Source organism: Pezoporus occidentalis, unplaced genomic scaffold, assembly GCF_034315485.1.
Source record: "Pezoporus occidentalis ecotype Australia unplaced genomic scaffold, CSIRO_AGI_Poc_V1 ctg123, whole genome shotgun sequence".
NCBI lineage: Eukaryota > Metazoa > Chordata > Aves > Psittaciformes > Psittacidae > Pezoporus > Pezoporus occidentalis.
The window spans coordinates 1,414,353-1,439,658 of NW_026913027.1; the positions used below are offsets into that span (position 1 = coordinate 1,414,353).

General features: G+C 40.7%; 1 protein-coding gene across 9 annotated transcripts in view; it reads left to right on the plus strand.

Annotated features, from left to right (window-relative positions):
• The window catches only part of TENM1 (teneurin transmembrane protein 1), an 845,211-nt gene that overhangs the window by 791,207 nt on the left and 28,698 nt on the right, over positions 1 to 25,306 (plus strand). For all 9 annotated transcript variants that reach the window (XM_062607456.1, XM_062607455.1, XM_062607460.1 and 6 more), the window contains one exon: positions 6,373 to 6,527. In XM_062607456.1, coding sequence (XP_062463440.1) covers positions 6,373 to 6,527 — 155 coding nt within the window. The remainder of the gene's footprint in view (positions 1 to 6,372; positions 6,528 to 25,306) is intronic.

Below are 25,306 nucleotides of genomic sequence, written 5' to 3' on the forward strand. Positions count from 1 at the left end.
ATGCATCACAGAACAGCAGAAAAAAATCATCTTATGCCATTTTTGATTCAGCAAAATTTATTCCTTATTTCTCTCTTAAGTAGTCTTAGCTACCTACGATTTCAGAAGTCTGGGAATCTCATAGAACATTTAAGGTAAACTTTTTGGACAGCAAGTTTCCGTAAATGTCATCCAACCTTTGTGTGAATGCATAACTTTTCTGCTCACCTCTGTCAGCAGTAAGTATGACTCCAGTCATCATGTCTCAGACTGGAAGCAGGACATTTTCATTTGCAGTCACCAGTTAAAAGTGCTGTATGCTCCAACTCAACTGCTATGTGTCTAAAGAGAACATCACTATAGCGTGCAAGTACTGAAGTCATGTTCCAGCTGACAAAGAGCTGCTGAATATTTTGCCGCTGGTACTGTGACAGTAATGAAGTAAAGATGACAAAGATCACAAAGCAACAGACTGCAAATCACTTGAATCATATTTTGAGTGGTGTATTATGGTAACCTATAAATAACTAATTGCATAAAATTGCTTTAGTAGTTTCTAGATGGCAGCTTTAATTAAAAGCACCGGAGACATTTAGAAGTTTGGAAATGGATGGCATGTAATTTGCCCTTTTACCACCATAAAATGGTAATTAACCAATTTGATGCTCTTCTTCCTATTAAAAGTTTTATGAGAATCACAAGTTCCTTCTAAATACAGTTTTTCTTCAGCAGAAGGTGGCATTCTCTTTTATCGGCCCTCACCAATAGTTTTAGATGTTCTTTCTCAAATTCTTCAGAAGTTTAATTAGAAGTTTTCAGTGTAAAATGCTCATTTGCAAAGTTTTTAGCCGAGAGAAAACTGTAGAATTTCCATAAGTGGGTAACATATAGCTCTAGCTGCTCTTTGTTGATGCATTCAAAGAGGGTTTGTTCCCAAAAAGTCTCTTGGAATGCAAGTGCGGACTAAGATGGCAGTGGGGAAAAAAAAAGAAAAGATCTTAAAGGGGAATTTACTGCATTACTTTTAATCCATTTTTCAGCGATATAAACTTAGCTTCATTAATGTTGAAATGCCAAAATGATTATACCTCTGATCTTTCAGTGTAGAAATCATATATATTTTGAATGTATACCTATGAGAGCCACAGACAAAAGTGATCAGTTTGCTTTCAAGTGTTATTTGCATTTGTAATCGTATATGTATGTGCACTGAGGCAGATCTGTCAATGGAATTAATCTTTTAACCAAAATTACTCCTGAGAACTTACAACAGAGAAGTTATAGTCAGCCTTCTGTGTTTATCATGGTTGTACCCAGCCCATCCACTAAGTACTATTTTGTGCAGAAAACAGCTATAACGAGCAGATTTCTTTCTGCAGAGCCTTTTTAGTGATGATACATAGTAACCATGTGTGATTGCACCAGCAGAGTTCATTTTTAATATTAGTTAACAGAATTTAAATGGTACTGGGTACTGATTATTTATATATATATATGTATAACACCTAAGTGTTATAACTATTGTTCAAAGATGTCTGCGCATAAATCTACTGGACATAAATGTTCATAAGAGCAACTGTTTTACATTCAGGTATAAAATCTAGTCCTAAGACAGTTCTAGTGACTAAAGAAGACTAAAACCAGTCCTTCAGTCCAAGTATGTTACTCAGAAAAAGATATTGTGCTCAGCTACAAGACTAAATCCTTGCACAAGTTTATTTTGTCCTTACTCAGACATCAGTGTTTAATGAGTAATCTCATGCACAAGCAAGGTAAGCTTGTCATTAGTGCAATAGGTCACACCTGTGCCCAAAGACAGCATCTGCTGGGCATACAGTTTAGTGATACAGGTCCATTAAAAATATACAAATTCAGACTGAGTTTAATACAAACCACATCTCATGCTCTATGCAAAGAAAAGATACCCCAAAATGACCTTTTTGACTCATTGGTGAATGGTGTTCCTACTTAAACTCAGTGCAATTCATTACACTCAGCATGTGCATGTTTCCTCTCCAAGTTCCTCGGTGATTAAAGCACAATTGAAGTGCTGCATGTGATTTGATTCTGCATTACACTGTACGTCAGAAAAGGATTAAAAATAAGCTCTAGGAGTACAGATTATGTGAAGCATTATGCACGATGTGACAGGAGCATTAATGAATCCAGCTCTAATAAAGAATAAATTGGGACAGTTTAGCCACAAATCCATATTTTGTTTTCCAGTGGATGCCTTGTACAGGGTATTTGTCAACAAGACATAACTGCTAAATATTTTTTTCAAATAGGGAAGGTCATGTTTTAGTATACATAAGGACTGGAAGCAGTAGTTTCTTGTTGAACACTGGTACTTGAAACTTGCTTATTAGGAAGTATCAGGAATTTCTCATCTTTAGTACAAATACTGAAGACATGGGCCTGTTCATGCCATCACACTGGCAGATGTACTTCACTTGCGGATAGCTTGGTTTTCTGCAGTGGCTGGAGAGCAACATGTACACTATTAACGTTAAAGGATGTTTAGTTTTCTTGTATGGTCAGTGTTTGAAACCCATTCAGCAACACAGCTGAGTAGCTTTATTTCATTGCAGCATAATTTTTGATTTTTATATAATGGAGGGTTTGCAGCCAACACAGCCATCTGTTCACAGGGAAATTGTGTAAAACAGGAGATGCATTTGCTGTGGTGATAGATCCTGGCACTGTGTTATCTATGGCAGGGATCTGATCCAGGGCTGCACTGCCCAGGTGAGAAGCACAGCTCTTTGCTTACAAAGCAGCACCACTCCTCTGCAAACACAGACTAAGACACAGCACATGTGCTGTAGTTCCTCATCTGAGCCTGTGACCCATACTGGAAAGCAAATCAAATCCTGTCTAATACTGCTCCACAGCAAAATAGCAGTAAGGTTAGAAACACCCCCAACAATCAGAGCTGCATGCACACCATAAGAGTCATGTAGGATGGTCCTTGCTTCTCAGTCCTTCCCTGCCACAGCAGTCCTGCATTGCTTTTTCTTCCCAAAAGGATTCTTGAAGTGATTCTCAGGAGGCTGGAACTGAACCTTCACATATATCTGAAGAGAAAACCCTCAAACAATTTCCTAGCATCTTTTCCATTGACTAATAATCATAGAATACCAGATCGAAAGGGACCTCAAGGATCCAACCCTTCTGATCAGTCTCTTAGCATGTTTCATCTTTACAGCATAAAGCTGATCAGAGTAGGAGTGAGCCCAGGCAGGAGGGTGGGAACCCCTGCGCATTCAGAGCCCAGCCCTGCCTGTGCTATAGTAGGGCCCCAAACTGAAGCAGCCCTTCTCCTTTTCTGAAGAGAAGATTTATCCATGTACAGACAAACTGCAGCTCATGACTCCATCCTTTGGTAAGTATTGTCATGAAAACCTCTGCAGACCTCTAGATGCACCACAGAAGGCGCAGTCCTTTCAGCGCAGTTTGCTCTGTCGGCTTCTGCCATGTGCATTCCCTCAGAATAATGGGAAAAAACACATCAGATTTATATATTAATTGCTTATATGGTCATTAATAACCAGACTGGGTTTCTTTTTGCTTTGGTTGGGGTTTTAGGGTGGCTGTTTTAGCACCTCAGTTGTATCAAAAGCGATTTTGCAGTTCACACATCTAGCCTTTGTTCTGAGGAGGCACTGGCCCTCAGCTCCAGCCGTGTGGGCATCCCTAATTCTGGCCTTTTGAATGTATAGGTCTCTTCAGCACAGTCTCTTTAGTGTTCATGAGGGACAAACAGAGGTACCACCCCTTCCCCAAAGCTGGAAGGCACAGGTCACCCTCCCCAATACTAAAACAAACCCTTTTGCTCCTCAGATGCACTCTTTACCTCGGCTCACCTTCAGCCTTTCGGAGTTATAATTGGATTCTCAGAAGCAGACGACAGCCAGGAGCTTGCCAGTTGCTCTGTAACTTCTGAAAGCACTATTGCTCTCTAATTAAAGAATAAAGATCCTCTAAGGGAGCAAAAGAGGCACGATGTATGAGCTGGTGGGCTGGCATGAAGTCAGGCCCTAAGATACCGGCTCTTCCTCCAGCCTTTTTATAACCTCCCTGATTCCCACAGCTAATCCATCCAGCCCTTCCAGGTGATTTCAATCCCACAGGTGACATCTGTCCTGGAAAATTGGATATTTCAGTGATCAGCCATTTTGCATAATGAAGTCATGTAGCTTAATCCTGTACCCTGCAGCACTTCAGCAGTCCATGGGCGTTTTTTGTCCTGGATGGAGAGGGTGACAGGGTGGTGAATACCCCTCTTCTCACAGCAGTTCATAGCCAAATGAATGTAGTAAATTAACAGTTTAAAGAATTCATTTTCAACACTGTGCTGATCGATGTTCTTTCAGCTGGACATAATAGGAGCGATAGACACTAAAATTAACTGCTATTGCCTTTCGATGCTTTTTTGTGATGATGCCCTCAGACATTTGTATGGGGCGTAAACATCACCTGCGGTGATGAGGCACTTCTGGATGGGAAGTGGGGGACATGATGGCTGGGTGTACCCAAAAGCCTGTCCCCCTGCAAGTCCTCACAGCCTCAGTGCCTCCCTCTCAGCCCATGTATGAGACAGAAACCTTCCATCAGAGGAGGTGACCCTGCTCTAGCACAGGACAGAGTTGAGCCCCTGCTGATCTCCTGCTGTGGTAGAGAAAGTGGTGTGGACATTATTCCTGCTTTCTGTTAGAAAAGAAGTGGTTATGGGCAGTTTGTCTTGGGACCCTGCCGCTGGTTATTAACACTGTAAGAGAAAGTGCATGACACTCAGTTGTGTATGTAGTTCAGATTTAGTCCTCAGGCATTTCCAGCTGCCAGGCACAGATTATTTAGCAGGCTGAGGAGACAATACCCACCCCCTTCTCCCAGTCCCATGGGAGATGTATGTTCCCCATCAGGGCTGCCTGATCCTGCTCCTGCCCCCCCAGACTGCTTACTCTCGCTTGCATCCAGTTACAACTGCTTGTATTTGAAGAAATATAAGAACTATAAGAAAACAGGGCTGGGAGGTGAGGGAATTCAGTTTGAGGTTTCTTTTCTTTTTTAATGGTGTGTGGAATTGCTGTGTGAGAACCTAAACTGGCATGCAGACAAGTGTTTTGTAAGCTCAAAGTACATGCAGTCTTCGGTTGTGCTAAGTGCAGGGGACAAAAATCAAGAACCATATAAGCCACTGTCTAAATCATCTGTTCAAGTCCTCTGCCTTTCATTTCTGTGTAGCAGAACATAAATTCATTCTTAAAATAGTTTGGCTTTGCACAGCAGCTGCTATAATTGCAAAGTTATGCAACTTTAAATGGGAAATTATAAAGCAGTTTAAAAGGCAAAATATTGAGCTGTTTTGGTAGAAAGGATTTCACAAACCGAACATGAATAGAAGTGCTTTTCTAGCTATATTTTCAATATTTCAGGGGGAAAAAAGATCTTTCTTACAGTTCATGCAATATAGAAGAGTTTAACAAATTGAATGTAGGAAGAACTGGGTAGAAATTGTTAGACTGGGACAGAACAAGGCTGGGCATGAGATGTGACATGGCTGTACCACACACTGCTAATGTGAGACAGCAAGCCATCTATGCCTCATTTTCCCCACTGAAATGCAGAAGACCATGTGCTTTGCATAGCCCTCACATTTGTTCTAGGGTCCTTCTTTCCTGAGCAGTGCAGTGCAATGGTGTTAGAGCTACTGCAGATACAAAGATGGGAGAACTGCACTAGTTCCTGATGAAACCCACTCTTGTCAAGAGGCTGGTTCCAGTACATGACTGTCCTCTTGGGCAACGCTGCACTGCAATGCATTCTGCAGCACAGACATTCCTTCTGCCTGCCAAGCAGAGCCCAGTTTGCACCACTTATATGTATAGCACATATCAGAACAAAAGTCTTCACTTTCTGTGGCTTCCTTGCTCAGACACTGGTAATTCAGAAAGTGCAGTAATAAATTTCCCCCTCCATGAGAATAAAGAAAATGGAGATGAAGAAAAACCAACTGCAAGATAAGTTTTTAGAAAAGCTAGCCTTGTCCCACTTTGTAATGGGCAAGACATAGTTATGGAAGAGCTTAATTCTATGTATATAGAATTCTATGTATTTAGAATTGCACTACAAGCAAAGCCTTTGCTGCTTTGTTCTGTTTCCGCTTCATATTTTCCCTCTTTCTCTGTCAGAGACAGTCTGATATATGGGTGTTATCTTTCTATATACAGTTTATATAAGCCTCAGAGAAGTAATGGGCAGAGAAAAAAATAACCCATACTTTTTTAATCAGTAGATTTTCTAGGAGGAAAGGGAACATTTTAAGCTCATATGTTTTAACCTAGATAATGTCAGTACTAATACTCTTTTTTACCCTTTCCCTTCATCCAGGTATCACTGTAGATAAGCATGGCTTTATTTACTTCGTTGACGGAACCATGATTCGGAAAATTGATGAGAACGGTGTGATCACAACAATAATAGGTTCGAACGGCCTCACATCAACCCAGCCATTGAGCTGTGACTCTGGAATGGACATCACTCAGGTAGACACCTGGTTTTCATGTGTTGTCACTTTTCTAAACATTGTGGAGACAGATAACTTAGTTTCTTGTACAAGGATCGTATATCAGAATATGCTGGATGAATCAGATAGTTCAGGACTGCACCATATGGAGTGGATCTTCCATTCACACGATTACTCTAAGGTGTACCATATAAATGCAAAACTGTACATTTGATTTTTGTCTAGATGGCATCTGAATGTGTAGAGGGGCTTATATAAAGAATATTATTTAAAATACTGCTTTAGAAAGTTGCTTACTATTCTGAGATATTTCGTCAGCATTAGAACTGATTTGCTTGAACTACTAATGGAAAAAAATGCATGTTCTTTTTACATCCAAGTCTGTTCTAAATCAAGCAGGAGCATTACAGTAAGTATTTACACAACATCAGTATTGTAGTGAAGCTACTGCATTTCAGTACATTTCTCAAAGTGCCTCTTGGTTCTTATTTCAAGAGCAGTGTAAAAGAAATAGGACTAAAAGACACTAATTTGTGGTAAATAAGATACAAAGGTGAACATGAAGAAACATAAATGGTACTTTTGACCATGTAGTGCACCACGCTTGCAGATGGCACAAGTAAGGGATTGGCGCTTGCCAGTAAATGCCCTAATTAATCAGCTTCAAATGGGAGAAAAGCTCTACTTGAAAAAATCTTAAGACATCCAGATAACATTCTAAATTTGTATTATGGACTGTGTAAGCTAATAACCAGGATCCAGTTAATTGTGCATTTCATTTTCTCCTTGCCCTTTCCTCAGTCCTTCATAATTAGAAAATCACAGTTAAAAAACACTGTGCAACAATGGTGAAAACTTGTTCCTCGTTTCTAGGTAGACTTTGAGTAACAGCAGGTGACTATAATCTTGTATGAAGACTGTATGAATCTTCATGTATACATGAAGAATGTGGGGTCAGCATTTTGGGTAGTTCTTACCAGATTTCACAGGGACAAACAATGGAATCTAATGCTGCTGCCACAAAAGCACTCAGGGATTTTATAACTAGTCGAAACAGAAAAATGTGTCCATGTTGTATTTCACATGTCACTACACTTTAAGTATTTGCAAATGTGGGGAGAGGAACCTCAGCTTCCTTGTTGCAGATTCTGGAATAAAGAGGCATTTTTATTCTCTCTTGTGTGGTAGACACATAATTATTCCATGTAAAGCAGAACAGGGTCAACTGCTAGATTGTGCTAAACCCAAGCTTATACTAGTAATTGTCTTTAAGATCATTCAGCTTCTGGGTACCTTGGCTTCTGCTCTGGCACCTCTTCTTGCAGGACAGCCAGTCCTGCAGGTGACGAGCAGGAGCCCACCGCAGCAAGCACTGCTCCTGGCTGGAGGCTCTGACTGTGCTCCGTCGGTGCACATCAGCAGGCAGGAGCCATGGTGCTTCATGGAACTTAAACGTGCCTGAAGCACATTTACTTGCTTCTTGGATCCATGTAACAACTGCCTCGGGCATCAATAACCAGATTAGATATCTCTAAGTTGCAGGGAATGGTGCCAGCTGCAGAGTCTGCTCCCTTGCCTTCTCCTTGTAATCCGCATCTCAGGCTGTACAGACAACTGCTTTACTGGCCATATAATGCGTGGCCCTACACAAGTGTGTATTTGTGTTCAAATATTTGCTCATTTTCCTCAATAATAAAATGTCTCACTAAACCTGAAATGGTGAATTTCAGTAGTTTTCAATACCTTTAAAAAAAATGCAAATACCCTGTAGCAAAAATGTAGCAGCAGGGATTTTTTCTTAAATTAAAATGAAATGAAAAAGGTAAACCTTGAGGGCTGAAATCAAATATGCCAAGAATTTGTAAGTAGGTTTAAATAGCCCTAAAATCCTGGGTTTTGATAGATATGCTACCTGCCAGAGACAAATTTATAGTTTACCTTACTCTACAACGTAGTTCTAGTGCCATGGAGAAAGGGCTTCTGCAAAATCATACATAAGAAAAATCATCTCATAGACCAAATTATTCTTCATAAGGCTCTCAGGATATCAGAATTCAGCTGGGGTAGGGCCTTCTCTTTATAGAAACAGAAATAAACTTCCTTTTTCCATGAACAATCCAGGTACTTCCATGCTGCAGCACCTACAGGAAACTTGCTGCACAATTCTTAAAACTTTGCCAATGTTTCAGCATTCTGGGAAATCAAGACATGTTCTAGCATGTAGATTGAGACAATCGTCAGATAAATTGTGACTGCAGGCCAGTAAATATTCTAAACAACATAATAAATTATGGCATATTAAAGTGTCCCTAAAAAGTGGCCAGTCTCATTTTCTAAGATCTATGTATAGTAATACTTACTGTGTAATTTTTTGTCACTGGGAGGTGAAATCATATTGCTGACAGTATGCTTTTGGTAGCAAAACAGATTTTTTGTTTGGAGGCTTTAGGTTTTGACTGTTTAAGTGAATCTACCTACTTAAATTTTTCACAACATCCATATTTTAGAGGTTTTACACATACGCAGTAAAACCCAGACACAAAAGAAATGCCAAGAATGCATGTTCTGAAAAGTATCAAATTTCCACAACAGTCGTCTTCCAAAATTGCTGCTGGTAACCAGAAAACGCTATGAAATAATCACATCCCCTTGAAGTCAGGCATGTTGATCTGAAATTGCATCAATGAAAATAAGGGGATGATATTTTCACTTAGTCAGAAACAATTGCACATCCTTGCAAGACTTGCCGAGTTTATTCCAGAATGGCATAAACAGAAATGAAAAGGGAATTTGTCCCATGTCCACTTAAATTGGGCTTTGGCTAAATTACAGATGGCTTTTACAGCAAGAGAATGGAGGTTGCTTGCAAGCTGTATGTTTAGAGGGACTTATGTAAAGGTTAATAAAATAGATTCTCAAAGCTAAATTTGTTCTGACAATTAAATCAGAAACTTGCTCAAAATCAGTATTTCTTGATTTACCAGAGTACAAAAATGGACTCTTGAAATAAATACACAAAGTAACTGCCCATTGCAAAAAAGCCTACCATTAGTGACAAGCTTTCACTTTAAGGCGTTCACTTTAATAAATGAATTGATTATGAAAGGGTTTAATCATTTATTCCAATATCAGTTTTGACAGAAACACTTCTTCATAATTATTCTGTGTTTGTTATTCACCACTTTCTCATTCTTAAGCGTAGTATTCTGCATTCATAACAGGGAGGGAAGGACAGCTGGGGTTGAAAAGATTGTAAGTTGTGGCAAATAAATCACCAAGCTCTGACTAATTACTTTGCTCTCATACTTCATTATGAGGCAGTTAATCTGAATTTAGAAGGAAAAGGACATTCGGTTGAGGTGTTTATATGGTATGCCAGCATTCTCTGTACTATTTCAGCATGTACAAAACTTGGCTGACTTTTCTTCTCAGTACAGCTGATTTCAGTGTTTGTCGGTTAGTTAATAAGGAGCAAAACTAAAGAAAATGTTTCTTCAGAGTTAGGTTCATGAATATAGATGTGTGTATACTCAGCCACCATTGGTGCCAGGATTTTAGCAGACAGCAATATTAAAATCAATTATTCCAGTATCTTTCATTCTGATAAAGCTGGTCATATTTGTTGAAAATGCTGCCTCTGAAACCCTTAGTACTGGAACATGAACAAGAGCTAAAATTTAAAGGGAAAACATTTTTTAAGAATATCAAAAGGTGGTGTTGGTCTTCATTTGGTCAGTGATTTTTAATATTCACCCAGAATGTGAATGCTGACTTTACAGGTGAGTGCCCATGCTGCTCAGTCCTTGGCTTCTTCTCTGTCTGGCTCCCATTCTTCATGTGTTCTTTGGAAACTCTTTACTTGTAGGTTAATTGAATGAGTAGTAAACCCATGTAGAACCTTACACTTCTGCATATGAGCTCGAGGCCCCATGGATTGAGCTGTAAGGTCTACTGAATATCTCCTTCTGTCAAATTGAAGCTGCTGCATCTCCTATTTTCTCCATACCCTTTGGATAGGAAGCCTGTCATAGGTACTCTAAATCAGGGACATAAGCTTTGCTTTGAAGTACTCCTGCTGGCTTCTTGAATTGCTGCACTGCTAACTGCTCTCTAAGCTTGCACCAGTAGTGACTGGATAAGGGAATAGCATCCTGGCCACATGCTGCAATAGGAATGCAAAGGGAGAAGACTGAGGTGGAGAGGGAAAGAAGGACAACAAGAGGATCATCATTCTGTTTCACTGCCCAGTAAATTTGGGCTTGAACCTGGTCTACATCAGAGACATCTCTAGGTTTCTTTTTTCTTAAATGTGCACACTCTTCTAGTGTTTGCTGCATCCCTGGGGTATACAGGATTTTTTTAGCCTGGTTACTGCTAGCAAATGAGAGCACATTATGTGGGCATGTCTGTCCGTCTGTCAGTATTCTTTTCCTCACAGTAAATCAAAATCCTGGGCCAATTTCAAACAGATTTGTAGAGGAACACCAGCCTTCACAGCAATTAAATTCTTACATGTTCCATAAAAAATATTAATCCAGTTGGAGGAGAGAAACCTAAAATGTGTTTTCAAAAGGAAATATTGCAGCATGAGCTTTCTTTTATTAAACTCCAGAGACTCCACTCAGGATCTAATAAATGTCCCATTCACAGAAAAAGCTTCATTTGGAGCTTGGATCTTATTAAACTCCCAAGTCAGTCGGCCATGAGACAGAAGTCCTTAGGAATCCAGACTTCATTAGATCCAGTGTTCATAGAGGTTATATTGATGTTGTGGGAGGTTTTGTGTGAAAGCAAAAACACTTCGGCTCAGCTTGAGTGATAAGCTTCACTGCTTTTCTGCCTTCGTTGCTTTGGTGAAAACTGAGGAGAGAATTAGCAGATATTTCTACCATCTTACAATTTCATCCTGTATCTTTCCTCCCATGAGAAATATGTGGGCTGAATTTCCACTACTCCAGACCCCCAGTCATTTATATCTGTGCGAGTGGTAGTAGTTAGTATTTGGGAACTGTTTAAACCAATCTTGAGCACAGTTGCTGCAAATACAGAGACCAAATGTTTGCAAGGCAACAGAAAATGAATCCCCAGAGGTTCCTCTTAGCCTGTAACCGTGGCCTTGTTCTCGTGCTGATGTCAGTCCCAGTAAGCACGAGTCTCTGCCAGAGTAATAGCTCTGGCCTGATTGATGGTGTTAATAACTGTCACTGCTGTGTTCCAAAATGAAAGGTCTGGTTTGAAGACTTTTTCTTGACATTTGCACTTCATCAGCCTTTGTTCAGCAGTTCTCCACATGAGGGAACCATCTATATTGTGTTGCTTCACATAAACTTCAGTGACACTGCAAAATGTTTTGCTCCCTTATAAAAATGTGACAGAATTACTTACGTAGGCAATTTGCTTGCATAGGTCAAATTAAAAGCAGATTTCTAGTACAGTGTTTAAAGGCGACCCACACATGGCAAGAATGCCACGTCCTGGACAGCCTACTTTGAATGATGGAGTAGAGGAGAGAGAACAGCAAGTAGTGCTGTTGATGACCTACTTGAAATAGTGAAGTGAGAGACAGAATGCTGGAAAGCAGGAGTAAAGATGAGCAAAATTACTTGAAAATGTAATATGTATCTCAAAAATGCAAACGCTGACATTGCTCCCAAAGTCACAATTGCTGCAGGCGCTCCCCGCCAGCATCTGCACAGGCACAATATGCTTCAGTGGCATTGTGGAAGCCTTTTGAGCAGAACAAAAAGCTCCCAGGACACGGTGACCTCACTTGAAAGCAGCGATGAGGGTCTGGTCATTGGAGCAAACACAGCCTGAACAGAACTTTCACTGGGTACGTTTGGAGGAAGGAGAGGAAAATGTGAAAGACAAGAATATGATCTGATGAATGGGTGGGAAAAGGGGAGCGAGCTGCCAGCATAAGAACCAAATTGATTCAGGGCTGAAGTGCTTTAAAGCCAGGTTGAGAATAAGATACCACAAAGCAACTTCAGGATTACATGGAGCCAATTAGTTAATTAGTATTGCAGGTCAGAGGAAGACACACTATCCCTTTAGGTGTTTCTCTACATATCAGACAGTATACACTGCGTTCATGTAAAAGCAGAAAGCAGGAAGGGCTTTCTCACTGGCTTTTTTTAACACTAGGTGCATAACACACTGCTTGTGTTAGAGAGCTGCATGCTATGAAAAAGGAAGCACTTTGTTTTCATTGTAGCAAAGTACTGCAAAACTATCCATGCTCATGATTAATTTTTAGTCCTCTACCTGTGCAAGGCTTTTGATACATGTAATTAATGCAGCACAAGTATTCCAAATCTCTGAACTGTGTTTGTCAGTATTTCAGAGAACTGTTTTATGTGTATTTGTGAAATTGCTGAACAAAAAGCACACCAAGCAGAAATGACAATTTATAGGTCCTTTAATTTTTATTTGTGCTCTTCCTTTATTTGTGCTTCTTCCTCTGAAAGAAGACTTTCAGAGCTTTTCTTGGTTTCAGAAAACATTATTATTATTTGTTCTAATTTTTGCTGCATGAAGGAGCCCAGAAAAGCTGTTATTATTTTCCAGTACAAAGTCATCTTATTCTCTGTTTGTTTTTTCTTTTTTGCTGCTTAATTTCATGTTCTTTGATCTCTGGCTTTGCTGCAGTACCAGGCAAGCTAACTAGAGTCAAAGTCGTGGCCCCAGTACTGACTTCATTGGAACCAGGGCTTCCCGCTGGGTGCTACTCCAAGCTTGATTGAAAGCATAGTAGTGAGCGTGTAGCAACAGAGCCTTTACTGAGGCATTTTCAAACCTTTTCAAAAATGAGGGGACCCCCACCTCAGTTTATTGTTAGTCTTTGGATACCATAAGCTTATACCAGATAATTCCAGCTATAACGTATATAGGAACAAGCAGTCACTAATATCCATACTTTGAAGAAAAAACAAGCTGAAAACCTTCTTTAAAAAAGATCTTCAGGTAGAAGATAAAATAATCTTTTCCCAGGGGTAGAGGAGAGGTTAAGTAGCCTTTCTTTAACAGGAACTGCGAGGCGAGAGGCTCTTAGGATTAGGATCTGAGGTGGAAAAAGTCTGTGAGAGCTCATGAATCAAACTTGTAGGTGTATAATGTGATTTTCAGAATATCAAACAGAAAGCAGGGGGGTTTCATCACAGCTAATTTATATTCTTATCAAATTATTCTATCACTGAATTTGAAATATTAGTCATAGAAACGGGATGCCATGCAATGCAGTCACACTGCAATTTCTTCCTTAAAGCCCAAGTTCTCTTTTTGTGTTGGTCACCTGCAATTTATTTCAATTATCTGCCATAAATAATGCATTACTACTGAGTAAAAGACTATGCACATTTTAATCAGCTTTCAGCAATTGCATCCATTTCTTGGATTGTTGCTGCGGGGAGTGTTAGGCACTTGATAGTGAAGTGAAGTGAAGAAGACCTGACAGATCTCTGCTCATGACTTTTCTCTTACTTTTTTGCTTTGTATACTTTTCTTTATACAGAGCAAAGGCGGTGGCCTTGTATCTGCTGTGCTGAATTACACTGCTGAAAATGTTTAGTGCAGCTTTGCCAGACTGGTGGGAGTCTGCAGCGGGTTGAGATATATTGGTTACTACACCTGACGTTTGTCATCTGTTGAGGAGACATAGAGGACAAAATATATGCGTGAAGAATATATGTACACGTAATACATACCTATATATGCCTATATAACTATGCCCGTATACATAAATGTATATATGATTTCTACATATACAGCAGAGCTACCCATTAGTAATTGGGTAGCAAAAGCTGGTCCCTGATATCCTGGAGCCCAGTCCCCAAACAGGTCTGCTGTAGAGGGAATGTAGAAGATGCCAGGAGCATGCAGAGGCAGACCAAACAGGCAGTGCCCCTCCTTTTCTTGAAGATGAACCAGTTGTTCATCTACATCCACTAATAACAAGGCCTGTCAGTGATTTAAGACATACCTGCTTTGATGAAGGCAACTCCTACATGAGCCAATTTTTTCTTAAGATGGTCAGGGTACTGTGTGAATGTTGCTCTGCTCTCACCAATCAACCCTTCACACATCAGTGGGGTAAAGGACCTCCCACAGATCTAATGGGTTTTATGTGTTATAAAGTGAATGACAGTAATAATTGAGCTTCCAAGCCTTTCAGATTGGTTTGGGGATTTGGAAATGCTGCACATCCTTAGGGGAAGAGAGACCAAACAGGCTGGCACAAGTCTGGAGTTTTGAGTACAGGGCAGGTTTGAGGGCAGCAGACACCACAGGTGGTGGTGTCCATCCTGCAGCAATGTCACACACTGCTGGGATAGAAACTGTTGCACTGAAGAGGCCAGAGGAAGATTGCCCTACACCTTGGAGGAGTGAGGGCTGGTCTTTGAATGCCTGCTCTGTCCTTACGACAGCACAGTTCAGGAGATAGCTTACAGAAATAAAGGCATAAAATCAGTGTGTTAAAAAACCTATACAGTCATTTAATTCTATCGTCAGGTCATTGGAATTTTACATAGCTGCAAACTTCTGCTTTTGAGAGCTGTAAAAGAAAGCATGGGTATGGTTGTATGACTGAAAGAGAGAATTGCACCGCAGTAATCGATGGAAGGGGGGTCAAAAAAGCCTACACAGCGATACTTCTGGCTTGCAAATTGCTCCAGGTGCTAAGGGGAACCGGGAAGTCTGCAGAGCCTGTCAAAACAACACTGTAATAATAACAGCTTACAAAGGGCAGGACTTTGAAGCACGTCAGCACAAGGGAACTCTTAAGGGTGTTGTTCCCTTGCTCTGTGGGAGCTACTTGGGTCTCAAAGCTGGTTATAAACAAAGACTGAAAAGGTTTTAATACCAAGAAATGTTTCTTTGGAGGTATTAGTGATATTTCCAGTATCATTATTAGCACTAAGCTTGCCCTGAGTTATGCTTACAAGCTGCTGAAGTCAAATGAAAGTAAGCTGTGACAATCACAGGAGTAACATGGCAGGAGCTGCAGCCTGGGCAGTGACAGCTGAGAATGCCTGATTTCTCCTCCTCATGGTACGATGCTTTCTTCAGCATGCTTTCTACCCTTGTTTGTGCCAAGATAAAAAAATGTCAGCGGAGGAAAATATATGCAAATGTCAAGACAGAAATCAGTTGTATGCATTTGTAGCGTGCCATACAGGGATGACGTTTATAGCTGTGCATTATGGAGTTTAGGCCACAGAGAGAGGCAAACAGAATGATAGAGAGCACCATTTTATGCAGTATGTTACTCTGACAATAACACTCACATTTACAAACAAATTAGCTAAAAATGTCTGAAGGACATTCAGCTTTTACAAACTGGGCCTCATCTCCCGCTGATAGGTTCCTTTGGGAGGGATATGGCATGCAAAATGATACACTGCCTTGGAGAATAAATTTATGAAGTTTAGCAATGTAGGTCACGTTGCAGGAAAATCATAAATGTCTGAACATCACTCAATAGCCATTCAATCAACTGCTCAAAGCAAAACAGGGAACTGAACAGCATGTAGCTGTCTCTGGTGAGAACTGGGGAAAGTCATGATATGATGTAAAACCCTTAAGGTCCTCCATCCATATGTATTTCTTTTTTCTTCTATTTTTCTTGCCAGTTCCCAGTTATATTTCTGTGTCAGTGTCAATAGTGACAGCAAAACCAACATGTTTTTTTGCCATTACTACCCTGAACTGTAAGAAGTGTGTTTGGGTGGCTCATGAAAGGTATGCCAAAAATCAGGGCAATCAAGAGACGTCAAGTGGTTGAAACTTGGTATAAGAAGCCTAGTCATAAGGAACTAATTTAATTGTGAAATTATTTTTGTATGGTCCCATCCAACCAGAAGGGTTTATAACTGATGCCATTTGCTTAAGTCTTTGGATTTGGTTTAAAGGAAAAATGATGTTTCTAGATCTAGCAGTGTTCTTATTGTTTTCTAGATCTAGGAATTGCTAAGAGCATGAGATCCAGAGATTTACAACTTTGCTAGAGGTGTTAAGAGCCTTCCTGAAGACATCTAGCACCTTTGTAGATCTTGGGCCTTTCTAGATCGAGAGCTGGGAGGGGACAGGACTCAGGCATGTATTGCTTCTGGAGCATGTCTAGAGACTCACTAGGTACTGCTTTTCTTGTGATGGCTTGGAAGCCTTTTAGAGCTTTTTCTCAGAGCCTGTCTAGCACTTCTTTGTCACCCTTTTTAGCTCAGCGTGCTTTCCTAGATCTAGCACCCTTATGGACCCTTTCTGAATATAGAACTTTGCAGGGACCTCTTCTAGGGCCTCCTGCACCTCCGTATACCCCACCCACTGGGGGGGTGAGGGAGCTGTTCTGTTTTGTAAGAGGTTTTGTAGAGCTTTCCTGAGCCCTTCTAGGTCTGGAGCCTTTCTCTGCCTTTATAGATCTAGAGCTCAGCTACTGAAAATCAAAAGCTTTACATAGCTATCTGATGAGGAACCTGTTGAAAACCTAACTTTAGGCATGCTTTTAGAATGTCTAGAGCCTTTTTGGAAGGCAAGAGAAGTGAGTGCCTCTCCTTTTAGATCCAGGCTGTATCTGTCCCAGGCTCGAGATGCATTATTTAGCTGAGTGGTATTTCTTGAATTCTGCTTGAAAAAAACATTAGTCCTAAACTTTATCCTTGTAAGCTTTTCTGGCACAGTCTGACAATGCATATCCAAATACGCATCACAGCAGTAATCAATGCCCTTAGCTGGCAGAAAATTCTAGCCGAGTGCCTGCTTACAGTCTCAGACTAGAATCAAGCACTCTCCAGTACATTTTCTTGCAAGTACCTAATCAGTGTAAATACTCACATGGAAGGATTCCGGCATGGAATGCAGTTGTCTTGTTTGCTCTGCAAAATGCAAGATGCCTAATTTTCTATTAGGTATTTGGAGCCTAACAGCACTATGTGTTTGCTTTCAATGCAGCATGACAGCTAGTTAGATTACATTCATTTTGCTCCATTGAAATATCTATTGGGTAAATACTTGTGAAAAATCAGTTGCAGAAAATCATGTCATGGTAATAATTAATCTTGATGCTAATTTCTGTAAAAGGACTTCAATAAATGCAGTTGCTTTTTCTGCCTAGAATCTTTCTGCCTATGTGGAAAGAAAAGCTATAATTTAAAGTTAAAAATCAAGCTTTTCTATAGTTGCTTTGCTTTAACACTTTGCTACAGTTCAGTAAAGAATTAGTGCACTCTTACAATGGTTTTTAAACAGCTGTTACTATTGAATTGTGTATTGTTGTAGGAATTTGCCATAGAAGATTCCCTGCCATAAACATGAAGTGCAGAATATCTATTTCCCCCATCCTTCTTTCTTTCCCTTGCAGAAGCTGTGTTTCTGAGTTTAATGGTGTAACTCTTAAGGGAAAGCTTAAACCACAGAAGTGAATATGCATTTTCTTGTGAAAGCTGTGGTGTTAGCATTTGTTCTGATCCTTGCAGGAATGTGGTTTATAGCCCTGATCCAGCTGAGGAGACAGCTGTGGCTCCCACATGCCCAGCTGGAAACCTGGCAGCAGCTCTGCATCCTTTGCTTCCCCAAGTCTCACTTACTGCCCAGCCCTGGCGACAAAGGAGCACTGCCCTGAGGAGCAGTGCTGTTGTCAGAGGTCATGATCCCGGAAAGACAGGCACTGATCTGCAGGAGTTTTAATTTCAATAATTTAATTTAAATTTCAGTTTTTAAATTTCAAGGGTTCAGGGCAGAGTCATAAGGAACTAATTTAATTATGGCTGTTACTTGGTTGATATGTTCGCGGTGGCTGGTGTTGCTCAAATGCAGGACTTAATGCTTTTCTTCGCTTTTTTTAGTTTGGGAAATTTATTTTCTATGTATCCTCTCTTCCTCCCAGTTTTCAGGCCAGATGCTTTTACAAAGCTCAGTAGTTACTGGAAACAGAAGACATGGTAATGTACTAGCTCCAGCCTCTCACTGTTCTCAAACAGCTGTTAATTACCGGCTCAATTAAAGCTTTTCAAGGTCTTCCTCCCACCTTTTCTGCACTGGCAGCACACTGGCTTTCCTTATCCAGAATTTCTGAGCCCAAAATGGAAAGATGAGGACAGCACTAGTGGGAGATTTAGTAAGATTTATGCCACTTTATTTTTGTGCCGTCTCATCTGACAAGTGCCAGGACCTGGAAACTCAAGTTAGAAAGCGAGGCGAAATGGAAACAGTCCTCTTGTTAGCTAGATTTCCACCTGGTCCCACTCTGTCCTTTTGGTTATGCAGATGAGCTGTAATGGTATGTTTGGAGGACATCTATTCCCACTCCAGCACTGGAGATACGTTTGGGTTAGATTCATATTCATGGTCTATTTTGAGATATTTTAATTGAAGAGTCTGAGATTCCTTCTCTCAGAGATACTGGTCTGCTCAAAGTACTTTGTGAATTCCTTCTGGGCATTTAAAGAAATATTCATTCATAGCCCGTATAAACCATGGGTACCATGTTTAAGCAGACTCAAATGGCTTAGGAATCTTAAATCCCATTGATTTTCACAGTCAATAGGCTTATGTGATTCTGGATAATATTCCCTCTCTTGTTAAATAAAGGCAGTGTGAAACCTCTCCCCATAGAAATCAACTTTTCCTATTGATTTAGTAGACCCAAGATACAGTCTTTGAAGTTGTGAAGCAGAAAAAGAAAGTCATAAAAAAGAAATTATGAAACAAGAAGAGAGCTGGAAAGTGAGAGCACAGCGAATATCGTGGCAAGCGAAGACAAGCAGTGAAAACTGTTGAATTGGTGCCTTGCCTTCACATTCCTGTGCTGGGTCCCTCATCCACTGGAAATAACTGATGGCAAAGGCAGGTTCATGGGGAGACCACCCAAGCCATGATCCTGGAGAACTGGTGGCCTCAGACTTCTGAGCTGCATCTGTAAATGTGCTACAGCTGCTTTCCCAGCCCAGGGTAGAAAATGGTGGTCATTAGGCTGCAAAACTCATTTATTTGGGTGTTTCACTGGGGAACAGTGAATGCAGAGAGAGCAACATTTGTGAAGTTTAGAGCAGGGACTGCTACAGCTGAACTGTGTAATTCTGCATGTTATAATATGCAGCATCAGGAGAATGAGAAACAAAGGCTCCTCCAGCATGGCAGGAGCCTGTAATCCCACCATGGGGAAGGGTTCCCCAGTGTCAGACTGCAGGAGCAGAGTTATGTCTCTGTGTGCCATTAAGAAAGAAGCTAAGCTGCTGAGAGGAGCTGACAGTGTCAGTGTCAACAGAAGGAAGAGCCCAGAAGTGAGAGCAAACTGACAGAAAATGATGAAAAAATATCCATGCTTGTCAACTATGGGAAAATAGAGAGAAATACACGTAGTGAGACACCCTGTGAAAAGTTCAGGGAAGCAGAACCAGTCTCCTTTCGCCTTGTAAACTGCATGCTCCCTTCTAATGGACCACCGGTGTGAGCCCTTCTCTCCTTCTCTCCCAGAAGGAAGGAGAAAGAAGGGCTTGAACAGGAAGAGAGAAAAATGCTATTGTAAAATTCTGTTGTTGTGAATAAAAGGGTTTGGCCTGGAAACCACAGCTGAAGGGAGTATAAATAAGAGGTGATGAAAAATAGGAAGTTACCAGTGAAAGAGGAATATGGAAGGGGCTACAATCAGGTTTGCAAATGCATATCACAGAGCTGAATAAAGGCAAAGGTAGCATAAACAGAAGTGCTTGAAGCTGAGCAGTACTGATAGGAAATAATCCATCAGTCAGGACTATCAGGAAAATTTTGGCATGAATTTCATGCTACTACATGAAATTGAATCAAAATACACAAGCAATGCATGGCAAGAAATCAAAGCAATGGTGAAGCCTTTTTAGGGATTTATGCAGCTTCTTTTAATCCATGATAAATGAAACTTCTCCCAGTGAAATTTACCCCTGCAACCAAACAGTTAAGCTCTTGAAACCAGCATCTGCAGACAAGGATAATTTTTTCCCTCTTTACTGTTCTTACTTTGATGTGAACAGTAGAATTTGTTTGATCTGTTTTGTTTAAAAGAGTACCAAAAATGCCACAGCCATGCAAATGTCATGGAAAATGTGCAGAAACTTTCAGCCATATCATCAAAACCAAAAGTAAAACAGTATTCTTGATAAGCTAACACTTTAACATGTGTACATGTGCAGGTGTGTATATCTAAGATGTACATGAGTACAGGCTCTCCAATCAGAGCTACTTCACAAAAAAATCTCATTTATTTAGTTATAAAGCTTTGTTGTTGGAAAATGTATTGGGTTTGCATGGCAAGGTTTTGATAGCAGGGGGGCTGCAGGAGTGACTTATGTGAGAAGCTTCCCACCACAGAGGACCCACAGTGGAGCAGTCTGTTCCTGAAGGATTGCACTGCATGGGAGGGATCCCACAGAGCAGCTTGTGGAGAATTGCAGCCCATGGGAAGGATTCATGTTGGAGGAGTCTGACTGTCTCCTGTGGGAAGGACCCTGTGCTGGAGCAGGGGAAGAGTGTGAGGAGTCCTCCCATGAGGAGGAAGAAGCAGCAGAGACAATGTGTGATGAATTCACCACAGCTCCCATTCCCCATGTCCCTGTGCCACTTGGGGGGAGGACGGTAGAGAAATCAGGAGTGAAGTTGAGCCCAGGAAGAAGGGAGGGCTGGGGGGAAGGTGTTTTTAAGATTTAGGCTTTATTTTTTATTACCCTACTCTGATTTGATTGGTAATAAACTAATTTCCCCAAGTCAGGCCTGTTTTGCCCATGATGGAAATTGGTGAGTGATCTCTCCCTGTCTGTATCTTGACCCACGAGCCTTTCCATACATTTTTTCTCCGCTGTCCAGCTGAGAGGGGACTGATGGAGTAGCTTTGGTGGGTACCTAGTATTCAGCCAGGGTCAGCTTTCCACAGAAAAATAAGTATTTCGAAACCAGATAGGTAGATAGACAGTTATACAAGAGCATGTGTATTTTGCAAGAAAAAAACAAATACAAAAAATACCATTCAGGTCTGAGGGTCATTTATCTACCTAAATGTAGATTTCCCAGTGAAAATTCTTTTAAACCAAAGCTGCCTTAGTGCACTTTGTGTTTTCTGGAACACTTGACATGAAAAAACTTTTAGTAGGTGTTAATTTTGCACTTCTAAAACCAGAGGTTGATTATTAGATATAGCTGGAGCCTTTATGTTGACAGTTAAATGCTGAATTGCCACAAAAGTTGACATGTTAATACTTACATGCAAAGGTCTCATTGCTCAGGGGCTCACTTGTTCCGGCATTGATTTCCATTGCAAATTCTCAGTCTGCCATGAACCAAACCAGAATTGTCACCTGAAAATTTCAGTGTGTGAAGAGCGTGAGGAACTGACTGCTCCTGAGCAAACCTTGTCTGTCCATTTAGAATGGGATAATCATCAGTGCTGTTTCTGTACACTGCTCAAAAAAAGAGCCCACTAAGTTTAAGAAGAATACTTGCAATGGGCCCAATTTTGAGTTATAAGAAAAATACACATACATGGGGGAGGACTTTTTACAGGGATTTGTGAAGAAATGCTTCAAATTAAAAAGTGTATTAACTGATTTAATATTCTTATCCTAACTGAGATTTTGTCTGGAAAAACTTTTTAATAGGCACAGTGATATCAGATGAGAATTGAAGTGCTTCTGTGTAATATGTTTATTAGCTTTGAATGAAGCACAACTGATGGTTTGGTCACAGAAACCTGCCAGAGGGCAGCTTGCTTAAAAAGAGAAGAAACAACTGGTGACGTTTCAAGGTAGCAGGGAACCTGAGGGTGCAGTTACACTTCAGCTTAAGCTGATTTAGGTGATTAGTTTTTAGGCAGCAAACTATCCTGAGCCTGCTCTCTGTAGGGCCGCATTAAGCACTGCCCTTGCTGCTGGGGGCTGCACTGGGAGAAGGAATGGGGTGGGACTGCAGCAGCCCCAGTGTAAGATGGGTGAAGGCTCTTCCTGACAAGACCAGTGCAGATTTTTTTCTAAATCTGCAGTTCTCCCTCAGATTAGGGATGCTGAAGGGTTTGTGTTTATGTGCATGTTTGATTTTAATTGACCTATTTCACCTTTTTTTCACCTCCAGCTGCACTAGCATAAGCTTGGAGTGAGCAGCAGCTGGTTCTTAGGCTGCAGTCTTCAGACAGGTACATGCTACCTTTAATATTTCACCTGGGATTAAAGCATTAATACAGCCATGACTGCTTTAAACCCAAGAAAGAGAAGCTGTAGCCATGCCTTCAGTTAGCTTTGTGGAGCAGAGAACTAGGCAACAGTTCTGGTGTAGCAACCAAAACTGTTTAGATGTTCCCAACTAAGATTTTATTTACTTTTGCCAGAATGCAGCTAGATTTACAGATGTGATCAGTGTGAAAGAAAACGTGCTTGCAGTTAGCAACCATTAAAACTAAGCTTTAGGCACCTTGCTGCAAGTGGAATGGACAGCTGCATACAAGTTTATTCTATCTCAGTAGACCAAATCAGCCTCAAATCAACCAGACAAAGAGTTGGTTTGGCACAAACCAGTCCCTGTTTATCTGCAAGACATCGGTCATGCCTTCAAAGTGGGAGGAATTCAAGTTATTCACTGGGCAAAGACAGTGTTGCTGGTCCACAAAGGAAAACCAACTATTAAGACATGGCAGGTGCTATATTGAATCATTATGGCAACAATGGATAATTCCAGGCCAAAGTTTTTATCATGAATAATCTAGTTACAGTTAATCAAAGATTATTGTTACAGCAGAGTGATCTGTGAAGGAGGCCATTAAAGTTGAAGGCGTCTGTTTCCCAGTAAAAGTAATCCATGTACTTTGATAGAGCAATCAAATATTCTGCATTAAAGGTACATTGCAAATATGTTTTTTTCCAGGTTTCCTGAAGATAGCCTTGTAGAGATCTTTATGCTAACTAAAGGGTTTTATTTGGTGTTCAGTGAACTCCCAGTCTAAGCATGAGCTAGCAGCAGTGTGTAACCAGCCCTAGCACAGCGGGTGGAATCTGGGCAGTCAGACACACACAGAAATCGGCACCTTTGTGGGAGGAATCTGTTTCCAACTGCTTCACCACATTTGTCATCATTTGGAAGGACTCTACCACCTGGTTCAGGGGAGATCTTGAACCCAACAGCATCAGTCTTAATGCCAGTTACTATTATGTGTAGTAAAATGGACTGGGCACAAGGAGGAATTAGATTACTCTGTGAGCCTTCATAATTGTGTGGTGCACCATGTAACCACGCAGGATGACACATGGTAGCCACAATGCCTTTGCTTTATTAAAACATCGATTATCAAAAGAGCAATGTACTTCTGGAAATGAGATTATTCAGGAAATACTGATGCTTGACAAAGGGAGAGACTTGGCCTCCAGCCTGGTTCCTGAGCTGACCCCAGGCAAGCAGGTGGCTTGCGATGGCCACACACTGTACCATATGTTATTCCTCACTGCTGAGCATTATATTAGCATCTGCGGTCTCTGCATTCATAGATCTTTTAATTAGTGCAGTGGAAAATGAGAAAAACCATCAAAAAATCAGAAAATGAAATAATAAAAGCCTCTGTAACATGTAAACCATAAAACCCCTTTATACATTTTAACCTGGTATTTATTCTCTTCTGATTGAAATATTTAGTCCAGAAAAATTCCACTCGGATACAAGCAGCCATCTCTTTGTGAAGGACAACAAGCAGAGCATCCCAAGATAGACAAAAATAGGCTGTCTTGCAATCTCAGTGGCTCATTTGTTCTCTGACCTTTCCATAGACAAGTTGCAGTCCAAATCCTCCACTGGCCATTAGCTGGGAAGAGTGACCAGTCTACTCTGTTGTTGTTTCCCAAGTCAGCAATCATGCAATACCTATTGAACTTTCTCAATAGGAGGAGGTTGAAGCTCTCTGGTCAGTACATGATACAATCAGCATCGGACATACTGGTGGTCTTTCAGGTGGACAGGCAGCCCCACCTTTTATTGGGAGCATGTTTAATTCCTCCAGATCCTGATGCAACTGGAATCAGATGAGTGAGGTCATTCTTCTTGTATTTCCTCCAATGTGGTTTGGAAACTGTTCGGTTGGCACTCTCACCTGCATGGAAAAAAGCAAACAGTTAACCTCAAGTGTGAAGAATTTATTTAATCCATGACTGAAATACTGAATTCACAAAGCAAAAGCATTATAAATAATTGCAGCTTAGCTACTGTATCATGTGAAATATGATATATTGGTGTATTATTATGTTACAAAGAATTAACGAGCTTATATTTCTTGTGGCATATAAGTCTTATTAACATTTCTTGCTTAGTAAATAAATTGTAGAAATGTGTCATACTCTTCTAGTATGGCATTTTCCTTTTGTACTAACAGTCAATTAAAGTGTTAGGACATTGACAATTTCTAACTGTTTTCCACCCTGCCAGCATTGACTGCCATGTTGAAACAACATTCAGACCTGGAAAATTTTCTGACTGATGTTGCATGACATGAAGAGTGTGTTTTTATTTGCATGACTGCGTAGGTATAATAAAGTTCTCACCTTAATGGAGTTGTGCACATAGTTCTCAGAGGGTGCTAAATTACTTTTCGAGTCAAGTTTTGCTCCATCCTGGAGCTGGACCTCAGAAGGAGTATGCTTATTGAAACTTCTGCCAAACCCAATTAAAGGTAGATACTAAAGAAGCAGTGCTGGGTGAATCCACCGAGTGCCTTGACGACAGGGTGATCAGAGATGGTTGAATGAAGCTGCCTTGCTGTCTTAATCATTCCTTTCTCTTTTTTTCCCTGCCTTTCCCTTAATT